We start from the raw sequence: 23951 nt of genomic DNA on the forward strand, positions 1-23951 counted from the left end.
GATGCCCTCAGGGTTCATCTGTGTTGTCACAAACGGCAGGATTTCCTTCATTTATGGTTGAATAATATTTCACTGTGTATATGTATGTGTGTGTGTGTATCACATTTTCTTTACCCTTTCATCCATTGATGGGCACTTAGCTTGTGTCCACGTCTTGGCTGTTGTGAATAATGCTGCAGTGAACATGGGGTACGGATATCTCTTGGAGAGTGATTGCATTTCCTTTGGGTGTATTTTGTCCTGTTTTAAGGACTACATTCCCACAGGAATCCCTGGGTCAGCGTTTATCTTTAGTTTGGTGACTCTCATTGTGTATCTCCAGGTTATCACACTTAACCTGGGCCACCTTGTTTTCCGCCCGCGTGGCTTACGAGCGATTAAGTGAAGCCCTGTTGGTCTTCGGGTCAGGCTGTCCGTGTTTTCTTTAGCTTAAGGAGTAATTTCTAAGGGAATTCATTGTGTCATTGTTTGGAATAGCAAAAGCTTGGCAGCCACCCAAGTGGCGGGCAGTAGGGACTGTGCAGAGGGGATGGGCTTATGGGGAAGAGGGCGACCGAGTAACTTTTTACTGTTTGCCCTTGTATTTTACACACATATGTACATAACATATACGTACTTAAATTTGAGTCATGCGTTGCCTGTTAAAGTGAAATTTAAAGATGGATTAATATTTTCCATCGTTCCCCACTCCCTAAATCATACAAAAGTGTTTCCTAAGCAGCTACCCTGTAGGGGGAGGCAAGGATGAGCCCGGTCCTTCAGGAAGGTGTCAGAAGTGCCCCCCGGGCCAGCAGAACCCAGGGCGTCAGGGAGCACGTGCTGTGGAGGCCGAGTTTGATTCAGAGCAGGACCAGGTTAGGATGAGGTGGGGACCAGGGCCTGCCCGAGCGCGTGGAGGCCCGCAGGAGCGTCTGCTCGCCGGGGGCACCGCTGGCCCTTGCGCCCTGCCGGCTCTGTGCTGTATGAGTTTCCCATGGCTGCTGTAACAAATCACCGTAAACTTCTGGCTTAAAGCAACACAGATTTATTCCCTTCTAGTTCTGGAGGTCAGAAGGCCAGGATGCGGTGCTGTGTTCCTTCTGGAGGCTCTTGGGGAGAAGAGGCTCCTTGCCTTTTCTAGCTTCTAGAGGCCACCCACGTTCCTTGAGTCGTGGCCCTGCCTCACTTTGACCCCTCTGCTTTGGTCATCACATCTCCTTGTCTGACATCTCCCCCCCCCCGCCCCTTTTCCCTTGTAATTCCCTTGTGAGTCCATGGGGCCCACCTGGATAATCAGGATCATCTCCCATCTCAAGATCCTCAACTTAATTACATCTGCAAAGTCCCTTTTTGTCATGTAAGGTAAAACACCCACTCATTCTGGGGATTGGGATGTGGACATTTTGGGGGGCTCTGGCCAGCACAGTTCCTGGCACATTGTAGGGGCTCAGAACATCTTTGTTGGGTGAAAGAATCATTTGGTGAGGCTGGAAATGTGGAAGGGACATAACAAGAGGTGGATCTGGCAGTGACATTTGTTGACCACCTACTGTGGACTCTGGCTCATGGTTAATTGAGTGCATGTTTGCATCATCTCATTAGTATTCCCACTTTACAGGTGTGGAAACTGAGGCTTAGTGGCTTGCCCAGTGTCACATGGTGAGGAGCTGACACTCCATCTGCCTGATAAAGGGTGTGTTTGGGGAATAGGGCCTCTAACCTTGGTAAGGGCAGGGATTCTCTTAAAATGGGGTATCTCAGCCTCAGCACTATTGACATTTGGGGCCGAGTCATCCTCTGATGGGCAGCTGTCCTGTGCATTGCGGACGTTTAGCAGCAGCCTTGGCCCCTACCTGCAAAATGCTCATAGCACACCCCACAGCCCCACTCCAGGAGTGACACCAAAAATGTCTCCAGACCTTGTCAAATGTCCCCTGGGGGAAAACTTGCCTCTGGTTGAGAACCACTATCTGAATACATAAAGCAGATGATGACACATCAGATCCACAGTCTCCGTGCCACTCAGAGTGAAAGTCAGAATCCCGACAATGGCCTGTGAGTCCTGCACAGTCTGTCCTTCCCCAGCTCCCACCTTCCTCCCTGACTGCATCTCCCATTTCTCTTGAATCATATTGGCCTCTCTATTATTGCTCCCAAATGCCAGATGTGTTCCTACGTCAGGGCCTTTGCACTGGCTGTTTCCTCTGCTTGGAGCGCTCTTCTCCCAGATTCTTTTCCCAAATGGCCAGTCGGCTTACTTACTTGTTTCTTTCAAGCCTTTACACACATACGCCTTCTCAGCAAGGCCTTCCCCCTTCTCTGAGTCCTTTTGTTGTTGTTCTTTTGGGGTTTTTTTTTGTTTTTTGTTTTTTGGCTGCACCGCTCGCTCAACTTGCAGGATCTTAGTTCCCAGACTAGAGATCGAACCTGCACCCTCTGCAGCGAGAGCACAGGGTCCTAACCACCGGACCGCCAGGGAATTCCCTCTCTGAGTCCTTTTATTATTTTTTTAAATAAATTCTGTTTAATTTTATTATCTCATCCTTTTATTTTTTTTTAAATATTTATTTATTTATTTGGTTGTGCCGGGTCGTAGCTGCAGCATGCCAACTCTTAGTTGCGGCATGTGGGATCTATTTCCCTGACCAGGGATCGAACCCGGGCCCCCTGCATTGGGAGTGTGGAGTCTTAACCACTGGACCACCAGGGAAGTCCCCCCTCTCTGAGTCCTTTTAATCATCACTCACACACACTATATTTTATATAATACATAGTTTGCGTGTATATATATTTTCTCTAGTTGACTCTCTGTCTCCTCTCGTCAGACTAGACTGTCAGATCCAGGAGGGCAGCCCTTTGTCCTGCTGTTCACTGCTGGGTCCTCAGCACCTACAAGGGCGCTCAGTGGATGGATAGATGCTATCCCTCCTGTTCACTGCTGTGTCCCCAGACATGTTCCTGTGCCTGGCACATGCCTGACCCCTGACAGGTCCCTGGAACGTGACCAAATGGAGGATTTGGTGAAGCTCCAGAGTCTGATAAGAGGAGTCGGCAAAGGGGTCAGGGCTGGATGGAGAATGCAAGGACAAGTGTGTAATTTGCGCATGTGCTCACTGGGCGGGCTGGGGTCAAGGCAGGTCGGAGCAGACTGCCTGCTGCTGACATTCAAAACACCTGTGATGGGCAGCCGTGGCTGTTTTCTTCTGGGTGCTCTAAGTCCTGTTCAGGCAGAGTCTTACTTTTGCATGTCACTCCTGTCTCTGTCTCACCAAAGTATCCAAATCTGCAACTTGGGCAGGAGGGTTCGGTGAGGATTTGGGGCTCTTGCCCGGGCATGGCCAGGGCCTTCCCGGGCGCTGGGGGTAAGACCTGGATGCTGCCCCGCCCCTCCCCCCAGGTTTCTGGGCTTTATTCTTAGCTCTGGTGAGTCAGAGGGGGAAGGAGGGCCACGGCTCTGCCCGCAGCGTGATGCTGGCACCACTGCCTTCTCCACCGCTGTGTCAGGGCTGTGGCCTCAGGCCTCTCCCAGATCTCTTCCAGGACTGTGTGGGGCAGTGGAGGCCCCCTGCCGCCTCTGTAAACAGGATTAATGTCCAGAAGCCCAGCAGGTCCCCTGACCTAACTTGGGCCTCCCAGCATTCTTTTTCTCGGCTTCCCTTTGCTCCAGAGCTGCCCCTTTGCCCGGGATCTCGCACCCGGGAGGGTTCTGCATATGCACTTTGTAGACGGCCTGTCACCTCCACGTCCGCCCCTGCCCCTCCACGGTGGGCCCAGTCGTTGGCTGTGTCCTGCAGATCTCCTTCTTTCCTTTGCTGGGGAGGTTGGCCCCGGCTCTGGAACCAGCCTCTCTGGGTTTGAATCCAGGCTCTGCCAGGTGCTGCCCGGGTACCTTACGACAAGTCTTCTCACCTCCAGTTGCCTCTGTGTCCCTCCCTGTAAAGTGGGAATAAGACAGAACCTACCTCATAGGGTGGTGATGATGATGAAATGGAATGATGCACACTGAACCCGGAACACGGAGCCTGTCGTTACAGTCAGGGCTTGGTAAGAGCTGCCGTCTTATTGCTGCTATTGCTGTGGTTAGTCTGAGTTTCAGCCCCCTGGGTTTGCACCCTGTACCCTCCCAATCCCAGCCCCTGCCGCTGATGAGGCCGCCCCAGGCAGGCTGAGCACTCACCCCCGCAGTCCGAGTATTGGTGCCATTATTAATCCTATTTTGCAGATGAGCGGCCAGGGTGGGAGAGAAGAGCTAATTTTCTGAAGGTCAAGAGCCAAGTGAGCAGCAGCGACTAGATTCAAACCCAGGCCCACGGGTTCCAGGGTCCCCACTCTTGGTGGCTATTGCTGTTGTTTGTATTCCTTTCATTCCCTTTCTCCTTTCTCTCCCTCCCTCTCTTACTTCTCCGTTTCTGAAAAGGTGGACAGGCGCCTGGGTCCCTTCCCCCTGCCTTGTACACGTTTCCTCCGATCTCTGGCTGCTCTGATCCTCTCAGACCCTCAACCTGACACTTTCTGTCCCATCGCTCTTCCCCTTCGTAGCAAGTGGTGTCCTTTGTAATTACGTTTTGATTTGTGACCTTATGTCTTTAAAGGACTGTGAGTCTTAAGAGGGCAGGGTCTGCGCCTGGTTTATTCCCATATCCCCATGATCAGCCCAGAGCTTGGCATGGAGTAGGTACTCAGTACATATTCATTGCATGATGGAATGAATGAATGAATGAATGAAAGCTTGCACTTGTGTTTGTTGATTAGTCCCTTGGCCAGGAACTGAAACTGGAACCTTTTGGGTCATCTCATTTAACCCTCCCGATCACTCTACAATAGGTGGGTCCTGGAATTAGTCTCATTTCACAGATGAAGAAACCAAGGCCTGGCAAGGCCACTGCATTAGGGTAGTGGGGGCAGTTTTGCCCCCCAGGGGCACATTTAGCAGTCTCTGGAGACATTTTAACTGTCACAACTGGCTGTGTATGTCACTTGCAGGTTATGTGACCTCAGTTTCTTACTCTGTAAGAAAACTGTAAAATGGGTTTAAGTATAGTACCTGCCTGCTAGGGTGGTTTGTGAGGATTAAACCTGATGTGTGCTATTGGCATCTATTGGGTGGAGGTCAGGGCTGCTGTTCAACATCCTACAGTGCACAGGCCAGCCCCTCAAAGAATGTTCTGGCCCCAAATGTAAGTAGTGCTGAGTTTGAGAATCCTTGTTTTGGGGCACGTGTCTGTGACCCGGAGGAGATTAGAAGCCAAACCTTGAACCATCGTTCTTAACCATCCCCCTGCATTGCTCACATTGGGTGGATGGGTAGGGGGAGTTGTAGAAGATTCTGTGTCTGAGTCAGCACATTGCTTCTCCATTCTGTGCCCATGAGCTTGGAATCTCCAAGGCCTGAGGACAGCGTTGCCTTGCAAGCTGCCTCTGGCGGGACGGTGGGGCCACTGGCCTCGCCAAACCCTTAGCGCTCCAAGCACCTGGCTGACGGGTGATGGAGCCCGGGAATTAAGAACTCAAGTGTCAGACAGACTCTCTTTGGGTTCACATCCCCGTGTTGCCTGACTCTTCCTGGCTCTGTGAGCCTGAGCCAGTTCTGTAAACTCCCTGGGCCTCAGAGTCCTTACCTGAAAAGGGGGAGTTTTCACATTCCCGACTTTGTAGGGCTGTTTTGAGGTTTAAATGGACTCACACTTGGAAAACACTTAGCACGGGGCCTGGTGTGGCCACTGTGCTTTTATGATAGGCACCCAATAAATATGTGCTCTCTCTTTATTCCTAGCTCAGCATTTAGAAATTTCTACTCTTAAATTCCGGCTGCTGCTATTTATTTATTTAAAGTGTGAATTAGTTTTGTTTTTGTTATTTTTTAGAGGTAATACATGTGGAGTAAAAAAATTCAAACAGTACAAAAAATAATAAAACAAAAACTAGTAGTCACCTTCCTCTCACCAGCTTCAGCCTTACCCCCTGGAGATAATCACTCTTCATGTTAACAAAAATGTTAGCTTTTGTTGTTCTTGTCCCCTGCTAAGAAAATTTCCCTGCCTAGGCAAACGTCTATATACTCTTTTATACTAATTTTAAGTGGGAACAGTAGTACATGCATATGATAAAAAATTGCAAACAATACATTTGCTACGTATTTAGAGGCATCTGCACTGGGATTCAAATTCTTGGCTGTCCATACTGCTTGCAGGCTGTGTGACTCGGCCTCAGTTTCTGTATCTGTAAAATGGGTTTAGTTATAGCCCTGCCTCCTAGAGTTGTTTGTGGTGTAAAGCCCTTAGATCAGTCCTGGCACATGATACTAAGAACCTTACTGACTCTTTCGCTTTCCATAGATAGTAGAAGGTAGCACACGTTTCTTCATTTGCTTCACGTCTTCGCTCAGAGGACATCTTGGCTCAGAGGCCTTTCCTGTCCACCTAATATAAAAGTAACACCCAGTGCCCACCATGATCCTCTGTTCCCTTGATTCTTTGTCAGGTCATTTGTTGCCTAGACATACATAGAGTTGTTTGTTTGTTTGTTTAGTATCTACCTCTTGTGATAGAATGAAACTGATAATGGAAACCTTATTTACCTCTGAATGGTATTGGCACATAGGAATCTCATGATTAATAGTTGTCCATTGAACTTCCCTGGTGACGCAGTGGTTAAGAATCTGCCTGCCAATGCAGGGGACGTGGTTCGAGCCCTGGTCCAGGAAAATCCCACATGCCGCGGAGTAACTAAGCGCATGCGGCACAACTACTGAGCCTGAGCTCTAGAGCCCGTGAGCCACAACTACTGAGCCCGTGTGCCACAACTACTGAAGCCCGTGCGCCTAGAGCCCGTGCTCTGCAACAAGAGAAACCACCGCAGTGAGAAGCCCGTGCACCGCAACGAAGAGTAGCCCCTGCTCGCTGCAACTAGAGAAAGCCCGCGTGCAGCAACGAAGACCCAACGCATCCAAAAATAAACAAACAAACAAATAAATAAATAAATAAATTGATTTAAAAAAAAATTGTCCACTGAGCCTTAGAAACCTGATGGTTGTAAGTTATTGAGACAATTGAATGGGAAAAAGGATGTTCAGGCCCCGGGGGAACAGCCTGGTACTAGTAGGTCCTCATTACTCGATAGTGTCAGAGCAACTCTGCTCACGGATGCTGGTGATGCTGAGCAGCAGCAGTTCAAGTTCATAATCGCATCCCCCGCCCATCCTCCTCTCTGCAGCTTCCCTCCTGTCCCGAGGTCGGCCAGCTGGGTCCAGGCAGGACCATTTCCATTGTCTCCACAGGCCCCAGCCAAGTGAAGCTGTGTCGGCAGGCCAGGGCTGTAGGGGCAGCCCTGCAGAGACCTTAGGCTCTGGCCTAGGGGACACCTGGTACCTGGGCGCTCCTCTCCAGAAGGATTGCAGCCCTGCAAGCACCTTGATTTTAGTCCAGTCAGACCCATTTCAGATTTCTGACCTCTGAAACTATATGATAAGAAAAAGTCTGTGTCATTTTAAACCACGAAATTTATGGTAATTTGTAACAGCCGCTGTAGGAAACTAATACAGGTAATTGGTTCTGAATTTGGTGGTGTTTTGGGGATTCACATCTTCCTCTTGGTCCAGATTCCCTGTGGGTGAAGGCATGTGCTCCAGAAAGCTCTGTTAAAATTCTTATATTGCCCATCACTAGGAGTTGGCGTCAGGGGTGGGGTGGCTCAGTAGTCAGCCTTCCTAGGTTTGAGCCCCAGCCTCATCCCTTACAGGCTGTGTGATCTTAGGCAAATTATTTGACTTCTCTGTGTCTCAATTTCCTCATCTACCAAATGGGGATCAAAACAGAACCTCCCTTCTGGGTGATCATGAAAATTGAGTTAATTCACATAAAGTGCATGGAAGCAATACCTGGCATACAGTTAGTGCTCAGTTAAAGCTAGGCGGTGTTATTATCGATAACAATGTAAGGTGGTCGTATTAAGAGTATAATGCTATAAACGTCATTTATTTTTATTACTGATGTAAGAATTAAGATTAGTGACAATAGTCCTTTATTGAGTGTTAAGATATGACACTGAGCTGTATGTATGTAATTTTATTTAAACTGTAGAATAGCTTCAGGAGATAGGTATTCTTAGCCGTTAGTCATAGGTAAGGCTCAAAGAGGTTAAATAACTTGTCTAAGGTCACACAGCGAACAGAGAAAGAAATTGGACCTGTAAGAAAAGGGACAAGGGGACAAATAGTCTTTTGGGGAGGGGAGGAGGGGTGATTGGGAAAGAGAATAGGAAGAAAAGTGGGTTCCTAAAAGTCACCTGAGGTGGTTATAAATAATAGAAATAATCAACATTTATTAGGGCTTTTAGGATCTCCTGTGGAGGAGAAGGTAGTAGCTCCATTTTGCCGGTGGGCTTTTTGAGCCTCAGAGAAGAACAGTGACCTATCCAGCAGTATGCTACTAGTAATGTCGTATCCCTAAATTCAGTCGTGTCAAGTTCTGAATCATGTTGTTGTATAAAAGTTGGCGTAGCGGATCAGAACTTGTATTACTAGGGTGCTTTGTATTGTAAGTGAGAGCAAATTTATTTCAAACTTGTGTAAAAGTGAATTTATTGGAAAAGTCCAGTGGGAGGGTGGGCTACAGGTGAAGCTTGATCCAGCAGCCCACAGAACACCAAGCATCAGTTTCTTTCATCTCTGCCTTTCACGATGTCAGCTTCATTCTCACACTTGCCCTGATGGTGCCACCCCTTCCTCTCCACTCCCAACTCTTGGTGCTTCCCTTATAAATGGCTGAGACACCTGTCAACCCCACATCCTCACTCCGTGTCACTGGGGACAAGAGAGTATGTGTCCTTGTAGTGATTGCATTGACTGGGATCAAGTGCCCATTCTGGAGCTAATCACTAGCACGTGGGTAAAGGACTCTGCTGATTGGCTGATACTAAAGAGGACCTACCCCTGGAGCTTTGCCCCAAGCATGTGGCTGACTAGAGGATTTGTATACCAACAAGAGCCAGCGGCTGTTGCCAGAGAAGGGAAAATATGTGTGGGGCTTGGACAACATAAACCCACTGCAGCATGGCCTTTGGGAAGATGTCTTATCTCCTGGTGCCTCGATTTCCTCATCCGTGAAATGGGGATAACAGCAGTGCCTCTTCTGAGGGCTGAGTGATGTGCCTGGCCCATCCATGCTCAGAATGTGCTGGTTGTCACTACTCCTCTGAGAGAGAAGGGTGCGACATGACACCACACAGTAGAAATTGTATGAACTAACAAAGCTTGTGGGCCAAGCAGACTTGGACTTGTTCCCCAGATCCTAGAATGTCAGCGCTGGAGGGAGAGGGACATAAATGGGTGACGAAGGTGTCCTGAGAAGAAAAGCCTCAGTTGGGGGGATCAGGGGATGCCCTTTCTCTAAGATTTCCATGGGCCGGGTTCCCGGAAGTGCGGAGCCTGGGCCAGCGCTGGTGACTGTTTTCCAGACTCCCGGAACTGAATTTTGTTTCCCAGTAGTTGGGCTGATTAGCAGAAGCAGGGAACGGTGGTCCGACCAGCTTGATTTCCGAAGCTCCCTGCGTTTGGAGGTGGAGCCCCTAAGGAGGAAGACTGGGGTTAGCTGTCTGGGGTCTCTGGGGTCGGGGAAGTCTCAGTGAGTCGTTCTTCCTTAAGAGCGGCTTTCGGCATTCCCTGTTTCCCCCAGAAACCCCAGATAGAGGGGGCCCCACTGCCTGTCTTCAGGGGTTGTCAAGGGGATTGCACAGAGGATTCATCAAATTCCTGGCAAGTGAGTGACATGCAGGAGGCCTTTGACCCTGTTACGTCACTGCTGTGACAGTGTTGTGGTCAGGGCCACTATTGGCGGGCGGTAGTGGCAGCGGGGATGGTGCAAGTTCACTGTCACAATCGGATTTCCTCTTTTCATGCCCCCCCGTCCTTCCGCCTCCCTCCCCTCTCTGCCCTCTCTGTCAGGGCTGGCCACCTGGCTTTAGCAGGAAGCCGCTGTCTGAAGAATGAACCCCTTCCTTTGCTAAGGGTTTCTCCGACCTCTCCTTCCCCGGAGGTCTGTGTCCTTAGATGCTCCCCAGTCTCCTCTTGCTCACTTCCTAACTTGAACTTTTCTTTGTCCCTTAAGCTTCCTGACTCTGGGCAGTGCTGGGGTTAGTGGTGGAGATTATTATTAATTATTGGTGTCTGCAACTAATAGCCATCACTTACCAACTCTAGACCATGCCAACTGGTGCAGAGGATGGGCCCATTTGATACTTTTTCCAGGCCTGTGTGTTTTCCTGACCACACTGGTAAGGAGATTGAGGCTTGGAGAAGTTAAGTGACCTGCCCAGGTTCACATGAGGTCAGGGCCTGAATTTTAATCCACATCCATCAGACCAGAAAGCCAGGGTCATAGCCAGGTTCTACCTTGATGGATTGTTTGTTTTTGTTTTTGTTTTTGTTTTTTTTGAATTTTTGAATTTTATTTTATTTATTTTTTTATACAGTAGGTTCTTATTAGTTATCTATTTTATACATATTAATGTATATATGTCAATCCCAATCTCCCAATTGGATTGTTTTTTAAATAACAAAGTAGGGGGACTTCCTTGGTGACGCAGTGGTTAAGAATCTGCCTGCCAATGCAGGGGACACGGGTTCGAGCCCTGGCCTGGGAAGATGCCACATGCCACAGAGTAACTAAGCCCATGTGCCACAACTACTGAGCCTGCGCTCTAGAGCCCACGAGCCACAACTACTGAGCCCGTGTGCCACAACTACTGAGCCCATGTGCCTAGAGCCTGTGCTCCGCAACAAGAGAAGCCACTGCAATGGGAAGCCTGCACACCGCAACAAAGAGTAGCCCCCGCTCACCGCAACTAGAGAAAGTCTGCACGCAGCAATGAAGACCCAATGCAGCCAAAAATAAATAAATAAATTAAAAAAATAAATTAATTTTAAAAATTATAAAAAAAAAAGGAGGAAATAATGCTGGCGAGGGGAGACATGGTTTGGGCCGTTTGTTTACTCAGTAACCTTTGGGTACCTGCTGGGTGAGGAGGAGACGAGTCAAAAATAAATACCACAGTCCTGGCACTGAGGTCCTTGCATGGTCCTTGCAGGACAGAGGTATTGACAGACATGTGAGAAAATCATTGCAATGTACAGGGGGTGTCCTGATGGTTTGGGGAGTGAGGAAGAAGGCTTCTTAAAGGAGGTATCTGAGTTGGGTTTTGAAGGATGAATAGGAGTTTGTTACTGTGGAAAGACAATGCAAGAAGAGCTTCTAGCAAGACATATCCCAAAGAACCATTCATTTGACTAGCAATTGGGGAGTGCCTTAAAGGCAGGGACCATGGCCTTCCTGAATCTCCAGTGCCTTGAGCAGTGCCTGACACAGGTTTGATAAATCCTCCTTTGAGTGAATAGTGGAGTTGACACATTGGGGAACAGGGCGGGAGAAATTGTAGAAGAAACAGGTGGGGCTTGAATGTGGAAGGCCTCATGAACCTCAGCAAGGATCGGCTCTGAAAGGTGATCCGGAGCTATTGGAGGTTGTTACCCAATAGCAACAGTTGTGGTCAGGGCCACTATTGGCAGACGGGGGTGATCAAATCTGTCCCACTTAATATCACAAGTATTTAAGCCTATGACTTTTCCCCTAAGGAGGAGAACCTGACTGCTTTTAAACGAAAAAATGGCAGGATCTTCAGTTTCACTCATCGTAAACAGAAAAGGAAGTTAAGCTACAGGGAGATATGTTCCACTATCAGATTGGCAGAGATCAAAAGCTTATAATATACTGTGGTTTGGGAAGTAGTTACCCTTGTACCTTGTTAGGTGCAGTATAAACTGATGGTATCCCTTGGAGGCAGTGTCTGTTTACATTTTAAATGCATACACCCTTTGATCCAGCAGGTCTACTTCTAGAAAGTTATCTTACAAATAAGCTTGCTTTGTGTGCAATGAGGCACTTACTAGGTTCATGGCTTCATTGTTTGTAAGAGCAGCCCAGTGCCCAGTCAGCAGGAGGCTGATGATATAAGGTCAAGTCCATCCATACAATGGAATACAAAGCAGCTGGAACAAAGAATGAGGAAGTGTGCAGAGCAGGATGATCTTTCAGATCTGTTATTAAGAGATGAAAGGAAGGTACAGAGCAGAATGTGTGGAGTATGTTTCTCTCCATTTGATAACAGAAAATACGTATTTATTTTCGTTATAGATGCATAAAATATTTTCTGGAAGGATACACAAGAAACCGATACTATCACCTCTAGAGAGAGGAACTGGGAGGTTAGGGACAAGGAATGGAAGGTGGCTTGTCACTTCTACCATTTGTTCAAAAGAAATAAAATTAAGCTATCAAGAATAAAGTAGATCTGTGGCACCGATAGAGATCAGTTTCTAATGTAAAAAATGCAAGGTGTGGAACTGGTACGTATTATGGTACCTTTTGGGGAAGCAAAGTAGGTAAGCTATATTTGGAAGAATATACAAGGTGTTAGCCATGGTAGTTTTGCCTGTGGGGTAAGAGGGGAGTGCTGTGAGTTCAGGAAGGAGGACTTATTTTTCACAGTGTACCATTTTGTGTAGTTTGGGAAAGTTTTAGCACGTAAAGTAAATGTATTACCCATTAAAAGTAAATTAATACAAAGAGAGACATGGATGAATGCCTGGGTGGATGGGTGGGTGGATGGATGGATGGATGAGTCAGTGGGTGGGTAGTTGGGTGGATGGATGGATGGATGGATGAGTCAGTGGGTGGGTAGGTGGGTGGATGGATGGATGGATGAGTCAGTGGGTGGGTATGTGGGTGGTTGGATGGATGGGTGCATGGGTAGTGGGGGTGGGTGGATGGATAGATGGTAGATGGATGGATGAGTTGGTGCATGGATGGATGGGTGGGTGGGTGGGTGGATGGATGGATGGGTTCATGGCTGAGTGGATAATTATATCTGATGCACATATGGATGCATAGATAAATAAGATAAATTTGGCTGTAGTGGGGAGGACTAAGTGGGGCCCGGAGGGGCTGGAAGCAGGGAATGGCTAGAAAGCTACTGCAGGATTCCAGGCAAGGAATAGTTGGGCTAAGGATCAGGTTATTGAATTGATTCACATAGGAACCGAGCTTCTTGTATACCTAACTGTGTATATTAAGTCCCAGCATTCTTTTCTTAAGATGCCTTTGGAATGAGCTTTTGCTGGCAACTGCCCAGAAACTGCTTTGTATATAATAACCACCAACAGTTTAATCCCCATTTTCGCCATCACCTTAAGAATTATAAGTGGTGTGAAACCAATTAAAATAGTCTTTGATATAAACTGCTCCTCTCCATGCTCATTCTTATTTCCAAGGCTGTCTTCCAGTGCCCAAGTCCAGAGGCATGACCTTTGTCCTTTTAAGGGTTTCTTTGTGTCTAGAAGTTTCCTGGCTAAATCCCTTTGTGTATGTTGACCTTTTAAAGTTTACTTTTCAATGATTCCTTGTTCTTTGTTCTGGAAAAATAACCGTTTCTATCATAGAATAATTAAACCTCTGAAGAACCAGTTTGGGTACTTAATACCTAGGTCTTTCTCTCTCTCTCCCTCTTTTTCAAGTCAAATCCTTTTTTTTAACCATCTTAACCATTTTTAAGTGTACACTTCAGTAGCGTTAAGTATACTCACAGTGTTGTGCACAACTGTTTTGAAAAACTCGGAACATATATTTTGATTGATCATCAAATGTATCTTTAAGTGAAATAAATGGTCTGCTTGTTCCCATCACTTTCTCTTCTGTAACGTTCTTTGATGTGGCTTTAAAACTTGCATGGAGTTGTAAGAATCCAGGTTCCTTGGAGTTCCTTGGTGGTCTCACTTATCTGATTGTGGGAAGGCTGTTGGAACCGGAGCTGTCTGGACGTGTCTGGAGAGCGCATCATCCAGTGGTGGGGAGAGAGTGCTGGGGGGAGGGGGCTGCATGGGGACTGGCCAGCTGGACCGCATGGACCTTATCCAAAGACTGGCTACTTCTGGCTCCTCCCAATGGTTGGAAGGTGGGAATATGGGCCCAGTGCTGCCAGATTTTCTGATTTTTTAAAAGAGACACCGGAAGTCCAATTTTTACATGAAATTTCCTGATTTTTAAATGTTGGCAGCTAACATAAGATTTTTTTTTAAAAAAGCATGCTTAAAACACCAACAACAGTAACAACAAACCATCTGCGAGCCATATCAGCCTGGGAGCCACCTGTTTCAGGCCTCTAATTTCATCCCACCTAATTATGGTAGAGATAGGAAATTGAGACCCCAAGATAGGGTAATAACTTTTCCCAAAGTTGTATAATGGTTCAGTGGTCAGATCAGGACTTGAATTAAATTTTCCATTACGGAAGTCTGAAGTTTATTCTTGGGCAGGTATAGATATACCTGGTCTATTTATGTATGTATCTATCTACTTATCTGTTTGGCGTGTCTCTAATGAAATACAGGTGGCTTGTTAAAAAATTAAAAGTAATTGAAACAAATTTGTTTCTGAGGCTGGATAGCTTAGTGGTTAAATGCAGGAACTCCAGAGCTGAATTCCCTGAGTTGGAGTTTGGCTCCAGATCTTACCAACTGTGAGATACTGGGCAAATCACTGAACCTCTCTGTGCCTTAGTTTTCCCTCCTGAAAAAGGAATGATAAAGTAATTATGGAATTAAAGGAGATAATACATATAAAGGACTTAGAATAGGGCCTAGGACATAGAACTGCAATTTGGATGTTATCCGTGCTACTCCTGCTGCTGCTGAAGGTGGTGAAGATGGTGGTGATGATGGTGGCCATGATGGCAATGCTGATGGTGATGATGAAAGTGATCACGATAGTGGTGATGCTGATGACATTGATGGCAGTGATATGGGGATCGTGGTGATGATAATGAAGAAGAATAGTAGAAAGCTCTTAATTCACAAGACTGTAAAGTAGGAATGATTTATATGACTAAACGACGTGTCAGTTTACAGAATACCCTTTAGGATTCCTTTAAATGGCAGTCTCCATCTTTTGTACAATAATGGAACTTACCACAGGTCCCAGAACTTGTCCGTTAGGTGAGATGAGACATACCTTTGCTCATCATTCCTTGTTTGGAGTCTTTCTGGCTACTAATCTTTCCAGTTTGCCTGTTCTGCCTGGGAGGGCCTCGTTGTTCTTAAACCCCACGGCAGCTAGTTTTGAACTCTTCATGGGCCCCTTGTCCAAGCTCTTGGGGACGTCCTGTTGACCTGTGCCTGTTTGTGTCCTCAGGAGTGGAATGTCACGTGGAACACCAGCAACCCCGACTTCACCAAGTGCTTTCAGAACACCGTCCTCGTGTGGGTGCCTTGCTCTTACCTTTGGGCCTGCTTCCCCTTCTACTTCCTCTATCTCTCCTGCCATGACCGGGGCTACATTCAGATGACACATCTCAACAAAGCCAAAACTGTAAGTCACGTGAGAGTTTATCCTGATGTGTGTGTTGTGGGTGTGTGTGTGCTGGGGTGGGGAATGGTGGTTGTGAAAACTGACATGTTCCTTCTGCTTAATTGGCCCTGAGTTCCTTTTACTGGGAGACAGAATAATAATGTGGTGGATAAAGGCTGGGGCTCTGAGTTCAGACGTGGGTTCAGATACCGGCTCTGCCACTTACTAGCTGTGTGACTTTGAGCAAATTTCTTTTTTCCTTCCAGTTTTATTGAGATACAATAGACATGCAGCACTGTGTACGTTTAAGTGTACAGCATAATGATTTGACTTACATCGTGAAATGATTATCACAGTAAGTTTTGTGAACATCCACCATCCCATATAGGAACAAAATCAAAGAAATGGAAAGAAAATTTTTTCTTTGAGCAAATTTCTTAACTTCCCTGAGCCTCAGTTCCCCCGTGATTATAGTGGGGGTGATAGGATCTATCTCACGAGATTATCCGGAGGTCTTCCTCCCTGACCAAGGATGTCTTTTTATTTTTTTTTAAAGATTTATTTATTATTTATTTATTTATTTAATTTATTTTTGTTTGTGTCAGGTCTTAGTTGCGGCACGCGGGATCTTCGTTGAGGCGTGCGGGCTCTTTGTTGTGGTGCGCGGGCTCCAGGGTGCATGGGCTCCGTAGTTGTGGCATGCGGGTTCCAGGGCACGTGGGCTCTGTAGTTTGCGGCACACGGGCTCTAGTTGTGGTGCATGGGCTTAATTGCCCCATGGCATGTGGGATCTTACTTCCCTGACCAGGAATCGAACCCGCATCCTCTGCATTGTAAGGCGGATTCTTTATCACTGGACCACCAGGGAAGTCCCAAGGATGTCTTTTTAATTTAAAAAAGGTTTTTATCTTGCAATAGTTTCAAACTATAGAAAAGTTGCAAGGATGATACTAAGCACTCCCCCTGCCCTGTATACCCGTTACTCATAGTCACCGATTTTTAACATTTTGCCACATTTAACATTTTAAACTCATCCTTCCCTTTTGCTCTCTCCATATACACGTATTATTTATTTTTTTCTGAATCATTTGAGAAAAGCTAGCATCCACCACGCCCCTTTACCTGTGATTCTTCAGTGTACCTTTTCTCAAAACAGGGATATTCTCTTATATAACAACAGTACAGTAAATTCAGGAAATTTAACATGGACACAATACTTTAAAAAAAAAAACCTGTGTATATTCCAGTTTTGTCACTTGTCCCAATACTGTCCTTTCTAGCACCCCTCCCCCCTCCCCCCAGTTCAAGGTCATGTGTTGCATCTAGTCACACTCTTTAGTTTTCTGTAACTTTGGAAGAACTTTTCACCTTTCTTTGTGTTTTATGACATTGGCATATTTGGAGCGCGTGGGCCAGTTAGTTTAGAGTCAGTTCCTCAACTTGGGCATTGGGACGATGTTCCCTCATGATTAGATTCAGGTAATGCCTGTCTGGCTGGAAAACTACAAAAGGGATGTGGGGTCCTTCTCTGGTTACATCTAAGGCCGCATGGTGTCCATCTGCCCCTCGTTGATCAGCTTAATTTTGTTCCTCTGGTCAGCGTGTCTGGTTTCTCCACTGTGCAGGTACTGGTTTTCCCCTCGTAAGGATGAGCTTTCTGGGGGAGACACGTGAAGGGCATGTATATACCCGCTCCTCACTCCACTTTCTCCTCTTGACTTAGCATGTGTCTCAGTCCTTTTTTAAGCCACATTTCCCAAAATTTATTTCCATAAGCCCTTGGCAAACAGGAAAACTTGAGTGATTTTACTGAAGCTGTCCCCTTGCCTATAATACCGCCGTCCAAACCTGTCTCGTTCAGACCACAATCCAAGCCTATCTCAACATGCTGTCTGCTCCCCTATCCTCAGCTGGATCTGATGTCTTCCTCTTAGACTTCTGGAAGCACTTTGTACTTCTCTTGGGGAACAACATCTCCCTTTAAAATGTAAATAAGATTTTATCCGTGCCTTGCTCAAAAAACCTCTAGTGGTTTCTCATTATAGGGAATAAAACCTGAACGTCCTCACAGTGGCCCCGCTTGGTCTGGCTCCAGGCTCCTCTTCAGCCGTCTCCTACCACACCCACTGCTCATGCCACAGCAGCCGCAATCTTACTGAACACATTCCTACCTCAGGACCTTTGCACTTGCCCTCTGCCTGAATTGTTCTTTCCCTCAAATAGTCACTGTTGGCTCTTTACCCAGATGTCACCTGATGGGAGAGGCCTTCTCTGACCACCCTATCTTACCTGTTTTATTCCTCCTTGTATTACTTACTCCTTTCTGGCATTATAGTATGTATTTTTCAGTTTGTTTCTTGCCTGTTTCCTTCCACTGGAATCGCAGCTCCATGAAGGCAGCGACTTCTGTCTGTTTTATTCTGTTGTATCCTTGGCACCTTGGCAAGTATGTGCCCCACAGTAGGACCCCAGTAAATTTTGGTTGGATGAATATTGTTGGATGAATGGTCATCCTGAGAGGTGCCCTATGCAGGCTGCTGGGGTTACAGATGTAGATAAGCCAGAGACTTGCGTTTTCAGGTGCTGGGGAGAATAGTGACCACACAGAGTTGTGCCTGTGGTGCAGGAGAGATACAGACCAGTGTGGGACGGCCCTGGTGCTGGCTCACCCTACCTAGGGCTTGTGTGTGTTCCAGAGGATACATGCTCTGTATCTGAAGACCACAGCTGATGGTTTAGGGGGTGGCTGGTGCCCCCAAGGCTGAGAATTTTGCACAGGTACTGGGGGAAGTTCCGTTGCTGTCCGTTGTAAGATGTGTATGTACTTCTCTTCCAGGCCTTGGGATTTTTGCTATGGATCGTCTGCTGGGCAGACCTCTTCTACTCTTTCTGGGAAAGAAGTTTGGGCAAGCTCCTGGCCCCAGTGTTTCTGGTCAGCCCAACCCTCTTGGGCATCACCATGGTAAGTAGGGGCTGGCACCGTGGAGACCAAAAGTAGTGGCTGGCATTTAGAAATGAAATGATCTCACAGTAGAAATCCAGAAATACAGCTGTGTTAGGTGAATTTGATGTGGTCTTGGGGGGGGTAGGGAGGAAGGGATGATGGGGCTGAGGCCTAAAGGATGAGCAGGATGTTAAAAAGTTGAAGGGGCTGGGGCCAGAGGATGATCCAGTTGGAGAGAATAGCATGTGCAAAAGTCCTGGGGTCGGAGGGAGAGAGTGAGAGTTGGCCTGTGTGGCTGGGGCAGAGACAGTAAGGAGGGGAGAGCAGGGGAGCAGGAATGGCAGGAAGGGCAGAGGGCTGACCCCAAAGGACCTCGAGCTTCAGGGTTAGTGGGTTTTGTCTTGTTTTTCATTCCTGAAGGTGGGTTCTAAACCTTTTTTGTGCCATGGACCCCTTTCTTCTTTGCCAATCTGGTCTCCTCAGAATAATCATAGAACACATAGGCTTACAAAGGAAACCAATCATACACACATATGTATACATATGAAGATTTTGTGATGTACATTTATATTTTTACTTGAGGTTTAATTTACGTAGGGTAAAATTCACTTTTTTCCTTGAACAATTCATGAGTTTTGATAAACAAATATTGTCAGGTGAGTACCATGTCCACAATCAAGATATGGAACAGCTCCATCACCCCCAAAAGTTCCCCTGGTGCCGCCCCAGCCCTTCCCTCCACCTCTTACCCCGCCCCCCGCCCGGCTACTGCTGCTGTGTTTTCTGCCCCTATCGCTTTGCCTTTTCCAGAATGTCACGTGAATGGAACCATGAAGGCTGGAGCAGTTTGAGTCTGACTTCTCAGGCCCTGCGTTTCCAAAGATCTTTTTTTTTTTTTAAAGTCGCTCAGCGTGTTTGATTGTATGGATTCCGCATGCACTGTTTATCCATTCTTTGGGTGCAGGACATTTGGGCTGGGAAACCAGTTATCTTTAATCACAGTTATCAAAAGATTAAAAAGCAAAATAAAAATATATGTGCTTCTTTATGAATGCATTTCAAATCAAGACCTACCAGTAGCTGTGACTGACGCTTCCTTAATTTCCAAATAGCGATTGACCATACATGATAGTCAGAGACATCTTCAGGTACTTTTTTTTTTTTTTTTTGGCTGCCGCCGTGCAGCATGCAGGATCTTAGTTCCCCAACTGGGGATCGAACCCATGCCCCCTGCAGTGGAAGTGCGGAGTCTTAACCACTGGACCACCAGGGAAGTCCCTTCAGCTGTCTATTTTCAGATACGATTTCTAATGGTGACAGAGCCCCAGGCACTGCTGATGCCATTGTGGTTTGTTGCTTTCACGTGTCATTGGTGGTGCTAATGAGGGAAAGTGAAGCTGTAATTGTTTCCCATCTAAGTTCATGGACCCCTGGGTTCTATCCAGAGCCTGTCCTTGGACCCCAGGTTAAAACCCCCCAGTCCTAAAGGCAAAGGTTCTGAGCAAGGGCATGCCAGGCTGTGCATATTTAAGAGCTGACCGTGGCCTCCAAGTGGAGAATGGATTGTGGTGCAGGAGTGGAAGCTGGGAGGCCAGTAGGGGGTCATCCGGCATAAGGGGATGGAGGCTGAGACCAGGGTGAGCAGCAGGTAAGCTGAGGGCGGGCCTTGGTGGCAGAGCCAGTGTGAGTTGCTGATGGATAGATGCAGGGGGTGAGGGAGATGGGGGACCGAGGAGGACAGATGAGGACAGACAGACGTGTCTCTGGCTCAAGCAGCTGGGGGCTGAGGGGAGGTGCCCTGGGTGCCCGTAGCTCCACGGGAGTCAGGTTCGCGACTGTGACTGGCGTTGGGGTCTGCCTCCAGAGGGCCACCTGTCTGGGGAATGGCCGTGGCATTTCCTTCTTTCAAGGAAACACAGTTTCATTGTTTATTTTCTCTTCCTGATCTCTAAGTCACATGTAAAATGGAAGTCATAGCTCCGGGTATCAGGAATGAAATAAAATCCCAATCTGCCCACCACGGTTGTTCTAATGAAGTTTCCTGAAGACAGGCGTGAGACAGTAGCAGGTTAAGTAAGTTTCCTGATCTGCAAACTGGGGTTGAAAACAGTTGAAAACAGGCTGCACCGAGTCGGTGCGTGTGAATGCCTCCTATGCGGCGGAGATAAGAGAAGCTCAATAAAGGGGAGCAGTTACCACTGCTGCCCAAGGCACAAGAACCAGTCAGCGTCTGGGCTGGATTTCCTGATCTAAATCGAGGGTCGGCCTGCCACCTGTTTTTGTAAATAAAGTTTTATTGGCACACAGCCGTGTCCACTCTTTCATGTATCGTGTAAGGCTGCTTTCACACTGCAGTGCAGACTTGAGTAGTTGTGAAAGAAACTCCATGGCCCACAAAGCCTAAAATATTTACTCTCCGGTCCTTTAAGAAAAAGTGTGCCGATCTCTGTCGTAAACTGAGCTTTCCCCCGACTTTTCCATCCTGTCCTGGGTCTGTACCTGGTCTGTTAGATTCCCACAGCTCTCGAGTTGGATACTGTTACCATCCCCATTTTGCAGACAAGGCAGCAGAGGCTCAGAGAGGTTCGGTGACTTGCCCAGGGTCACCCAGCAAGGCGAGAGCAGAGCTGGGACTGGAGCCAGGTCCTTCCCAGGCTGTTCCCAGTGCTTCCCACTGGCCCGACAGCAGCCCTCCTCCAGGCCGTGCATCTGCCGGGCTCTGGACTGTGGGAGCCTTGGGAGCCTGGCCTTCTCCTGACGACTCCTGTTGTATGCTTTTCTCTTCCAGCTGCTTGCTACCTTTTTAATTCAGATCGAGAGAAGGAGGGGAGTCCAGTCCTCAGGGATCATGCTCACTTTCTGGCTTATAGCCCTACTGTGTGCCCTGGCCATCCTGAGATCCAAAATCATGACTGCCTTAAAAGAGGTAAGTGGTGGCCTCATTTTGCGTCTTCCGTCAGCGTCTCCTGGAAGATGCTTGTTCTTCTGGCTTTTGTGGAAACCATGCGTTTCCATGGGAACCAGGGGATGGCTACTGCATGGGCCCAGCTTCTTTCCTGAGGATTTCCCTCGCTTGTGCAACCTTTGTTCTAGAACCTTCTTTCCTCAGGGCCCCATGCGTCTGTGTAGCTCTCAGGGGCAGGAGCTGCGGGCAGATGCACACCACCCTTTGAGCCTCTGTCAGCGGTAACAGCCAGGCAAGTTGGCTCTCGGTGTCTATTGTCTGGAACAGAGCGGAGCAGGGAGCAGTGGTTGCAGAGTGGTGGCTCCTTGGGGACCCTAGACTCGTCCCCACGTTGCTTTGGTGCTGCTCTGGCTGGGAAGTGGCTCTCGTTGGCTGCCATCCGCTGCTCCTAGGGATTCTGAAGAGCGTGCTCTTTCAGACTGTCACGTTGTTCCCTGTCACCTTCGGGCTAATCAGGAACTGGCATCAGGCAAAGGAAGGAAGAGCAACTGAATGTTTATTGCGCACCTGCAGTGTACATTTCAGGCAGTCTTTAATAGTGATGGCAGCTGACATTTATTGAGTTGGTGTTTTCAAAGTGCCGGGCCGGGGACTGAGTCATTTCCGTGAATAATCTTACTGGCTTCTCACAATTACCCTGACAGGGTCTCTCAGCTTCAGCACTAATTGACATTTGGGGCCCGAGACATCTTTGTTTTGTGGGGCTGTCCTGTGGTTGTCGGATGTTTGGGGCAGTGCCAGTAGCCTCCCACTCCTGAACAGAAGTGTCTCTAGACACATGTTCCCTGGGAGGCAAAGTCACCCACACTTGAGAACCACTGGTCTGTTTGTAGATGGGGAAACTGAGGCACAGAGAGGTTAAGTAAGTAGACAAAGTCCCACGGCCAGAATGAGCAGAGTCAGGCTTTGAAGGTAGGTCTGTTCTACTCCCAAGCCTGGGGCTCCTCCCCCGTGTCGGCTGCCTGGACCAGGCAGTGTGGACCACACTGTGACGTAACTGCTTGTCTTCTATTATCTTGCAGGGGGTAGGGTCAGGGTGGGAAAGCTTGCCGTCAGGCCTGCAGGCTGAGAGAGTGGGCCTTCTGCTGTCTGCTCCCCCGGCCTCCGCAGGTTGCTTCCAGAAAGTGATCTTTTCTTCCTCCTTCCCTCCCTCTTGTTCAGGATGCCCAAGTCGACGTCTTTCGCGATGTCACTTTCTACATTTACTTTTCCCTCGTGCTGATCCAGCTTGTGTTGTCCTGCTTCTCAGACCGCTCACCCCTGTTCTCCGAAACCATCCACGATCCCGTAAGTGTGATCACAGAGACACGTGTGTGTGCATGTGTGTGTGCAAGAGAGAATACACAGTGCCAGCTAACGTTGATTTGAGCCAGTATCGTCCATCTAGGAGCTCCTTCTGTCTTCCCTGAACACCTGGCGATACGTGACATTATCCTCTCCACTTTACCGATGGAAAAACTGAGCCATAGACGTGGCTCGGGGGATTTAAGGAGGGAATCTGATTCATAGTTGTTAACTGCTGTGTTTTCCAGCCCGTTGTCTCATTTGGTTGGCGTAGTGGTTTTAGACAGTGTGAGTGATCTTTTAAAAATCTGGAAATTTCATATAAGTTCTAACTGTCCAGATTTTCTAGAAAAATGAGAAGTTCTGGCAGCAGTAGGACTGTTATCCCCCATGGCAGCGGTTGGCCAGATTTGAGGAGCATTGCCCTGGTTTCCTACCGCAGTCCTCACCACTCCCTGCTTGATTAGACAGTCTTGCTTCCCTCACCTACGTACGTGCCTGGCCCCTGGGGGGTTTGAGTTTGAGACCCTGGGTCTCTTCTGTCCGCTTGAGGGAAATCCTGCTTGTGTAGAAGGATCTGAGTGGGCGGGGTGGGGATGGCCGCCCTTCTGCTGGTAGCAGGAAAGTGAACACGGTTATTTATCACCCTTGCCTGTCTTCTTTTTCCCTCTCTGCCTCCGTCCATCCTCTTTGCCTTCCTCACTCCTCCCCTTTCTTTCTTCCCTCCTTCTGTCTAGTGCCGAGTGCCAGGCCCCAATCTGGACACAGGGCTGTAGCAGTGAATAAAGCAGAGTTATTGCCACTTGAGGTTTGTGTTTTCACGGGCAGGGGCACAAACAGTAACCCAGGAGCCAAGTATATATCCTATCAGTCAGGTGGTGGTAAAGGCTGGGAAGAAGAAAGCGGGGAAAGGAAGTGGAGATGATGGTTTGGGGTCGTGTGTGGTTTTGATAAAAGCCATCAGGGAAGCCCCCCCCACCCCCACAGGAAACCTCATTGGAGCAGAGACCTGAAGGAGCGAGGGAGCCAGGCAAGCAGATACCCAGGGGAAGAGGTTCCAGGCAGAGGGGTGGCAAGTGCAAAGGCCCTGGGGCAGAGCTGCCGTGAATGTCGCCGGAACAGCAGGAAAGGCCAGTGCGGCTGGAGAAGCGAGAGGCAGGAGGGGGCTGAGGGATGGCCTCTGAGAGCTGGGACAGTCACCTATGGGCCGGGTGGGCTGTTTGGATTTTATTCTGAGAGGGATGGGAAGCCTTTGGAGCATTCATTTGATGCTTTGTTCATGGTTAGTCAGCTGCTAACGGATGAAATTGCAGTGGGAGCAGTTTTCAGCTGTGGTTCTGCTGGGTTTGGCCCGAACCTCAGCAAAAGGCTGAGGCTGCTTTTGTGG

At 48.0% G+C, this 23951-nt stretch overlaps 1 protein-coding gene across 2 annotated transcripts in view; it reads left to right on the top strand.

Moving 5' to 3' along the window:
* ABCC1 (ATP binding cassette subfamily C member 1 (ABCC1 blood group)) overlaps positions 1 to 23951 on the top strand; it is a 131537-nt gene that overhangs the window by 22238 nt on the left and 85348 nt on the right. For both annotated transcript variants that reach the window (XR_009703455.1, XM_061209642.1), the window contains exons 2-5: positions 15216 to 15392; positions 18208 to 18333; positions 21104 to 21241; positions 22442 to 22567. Coding sequence is in view for 1 of the 2 variants with exons in the window: in XM_061209642.1 (XP_061065625.1) it covers positions 15216 to 15392; positions 18208 to 18333; positions 21104 to 21241; positions 22442 to 22567 (567 nt within the window). In the remaining variant the exon portion in view is untranslated. The remainder of the gene's footprint in view (positions 1 to 15215; positions 15393 to 18207; positions 18334 to 21103; positions 21242 to 22441; positions 22568 to 23951) is intronic.

This window comes from Eubalaena glacialis, chromosome 13, assembly GCF_028564815.1.
Source record: "Eubalaena glacialis isolate mEubGla1 chromosome 13, mEubGla1.1.hap2.+ XY, whole genome shotgun sequence".
Lineage (NCBI taxonomy): Eukaryota > Metazoa > Chordata > Mammalia > Artiodactyla > Balaenidae > Eubalaena > Eubalaena glacialis.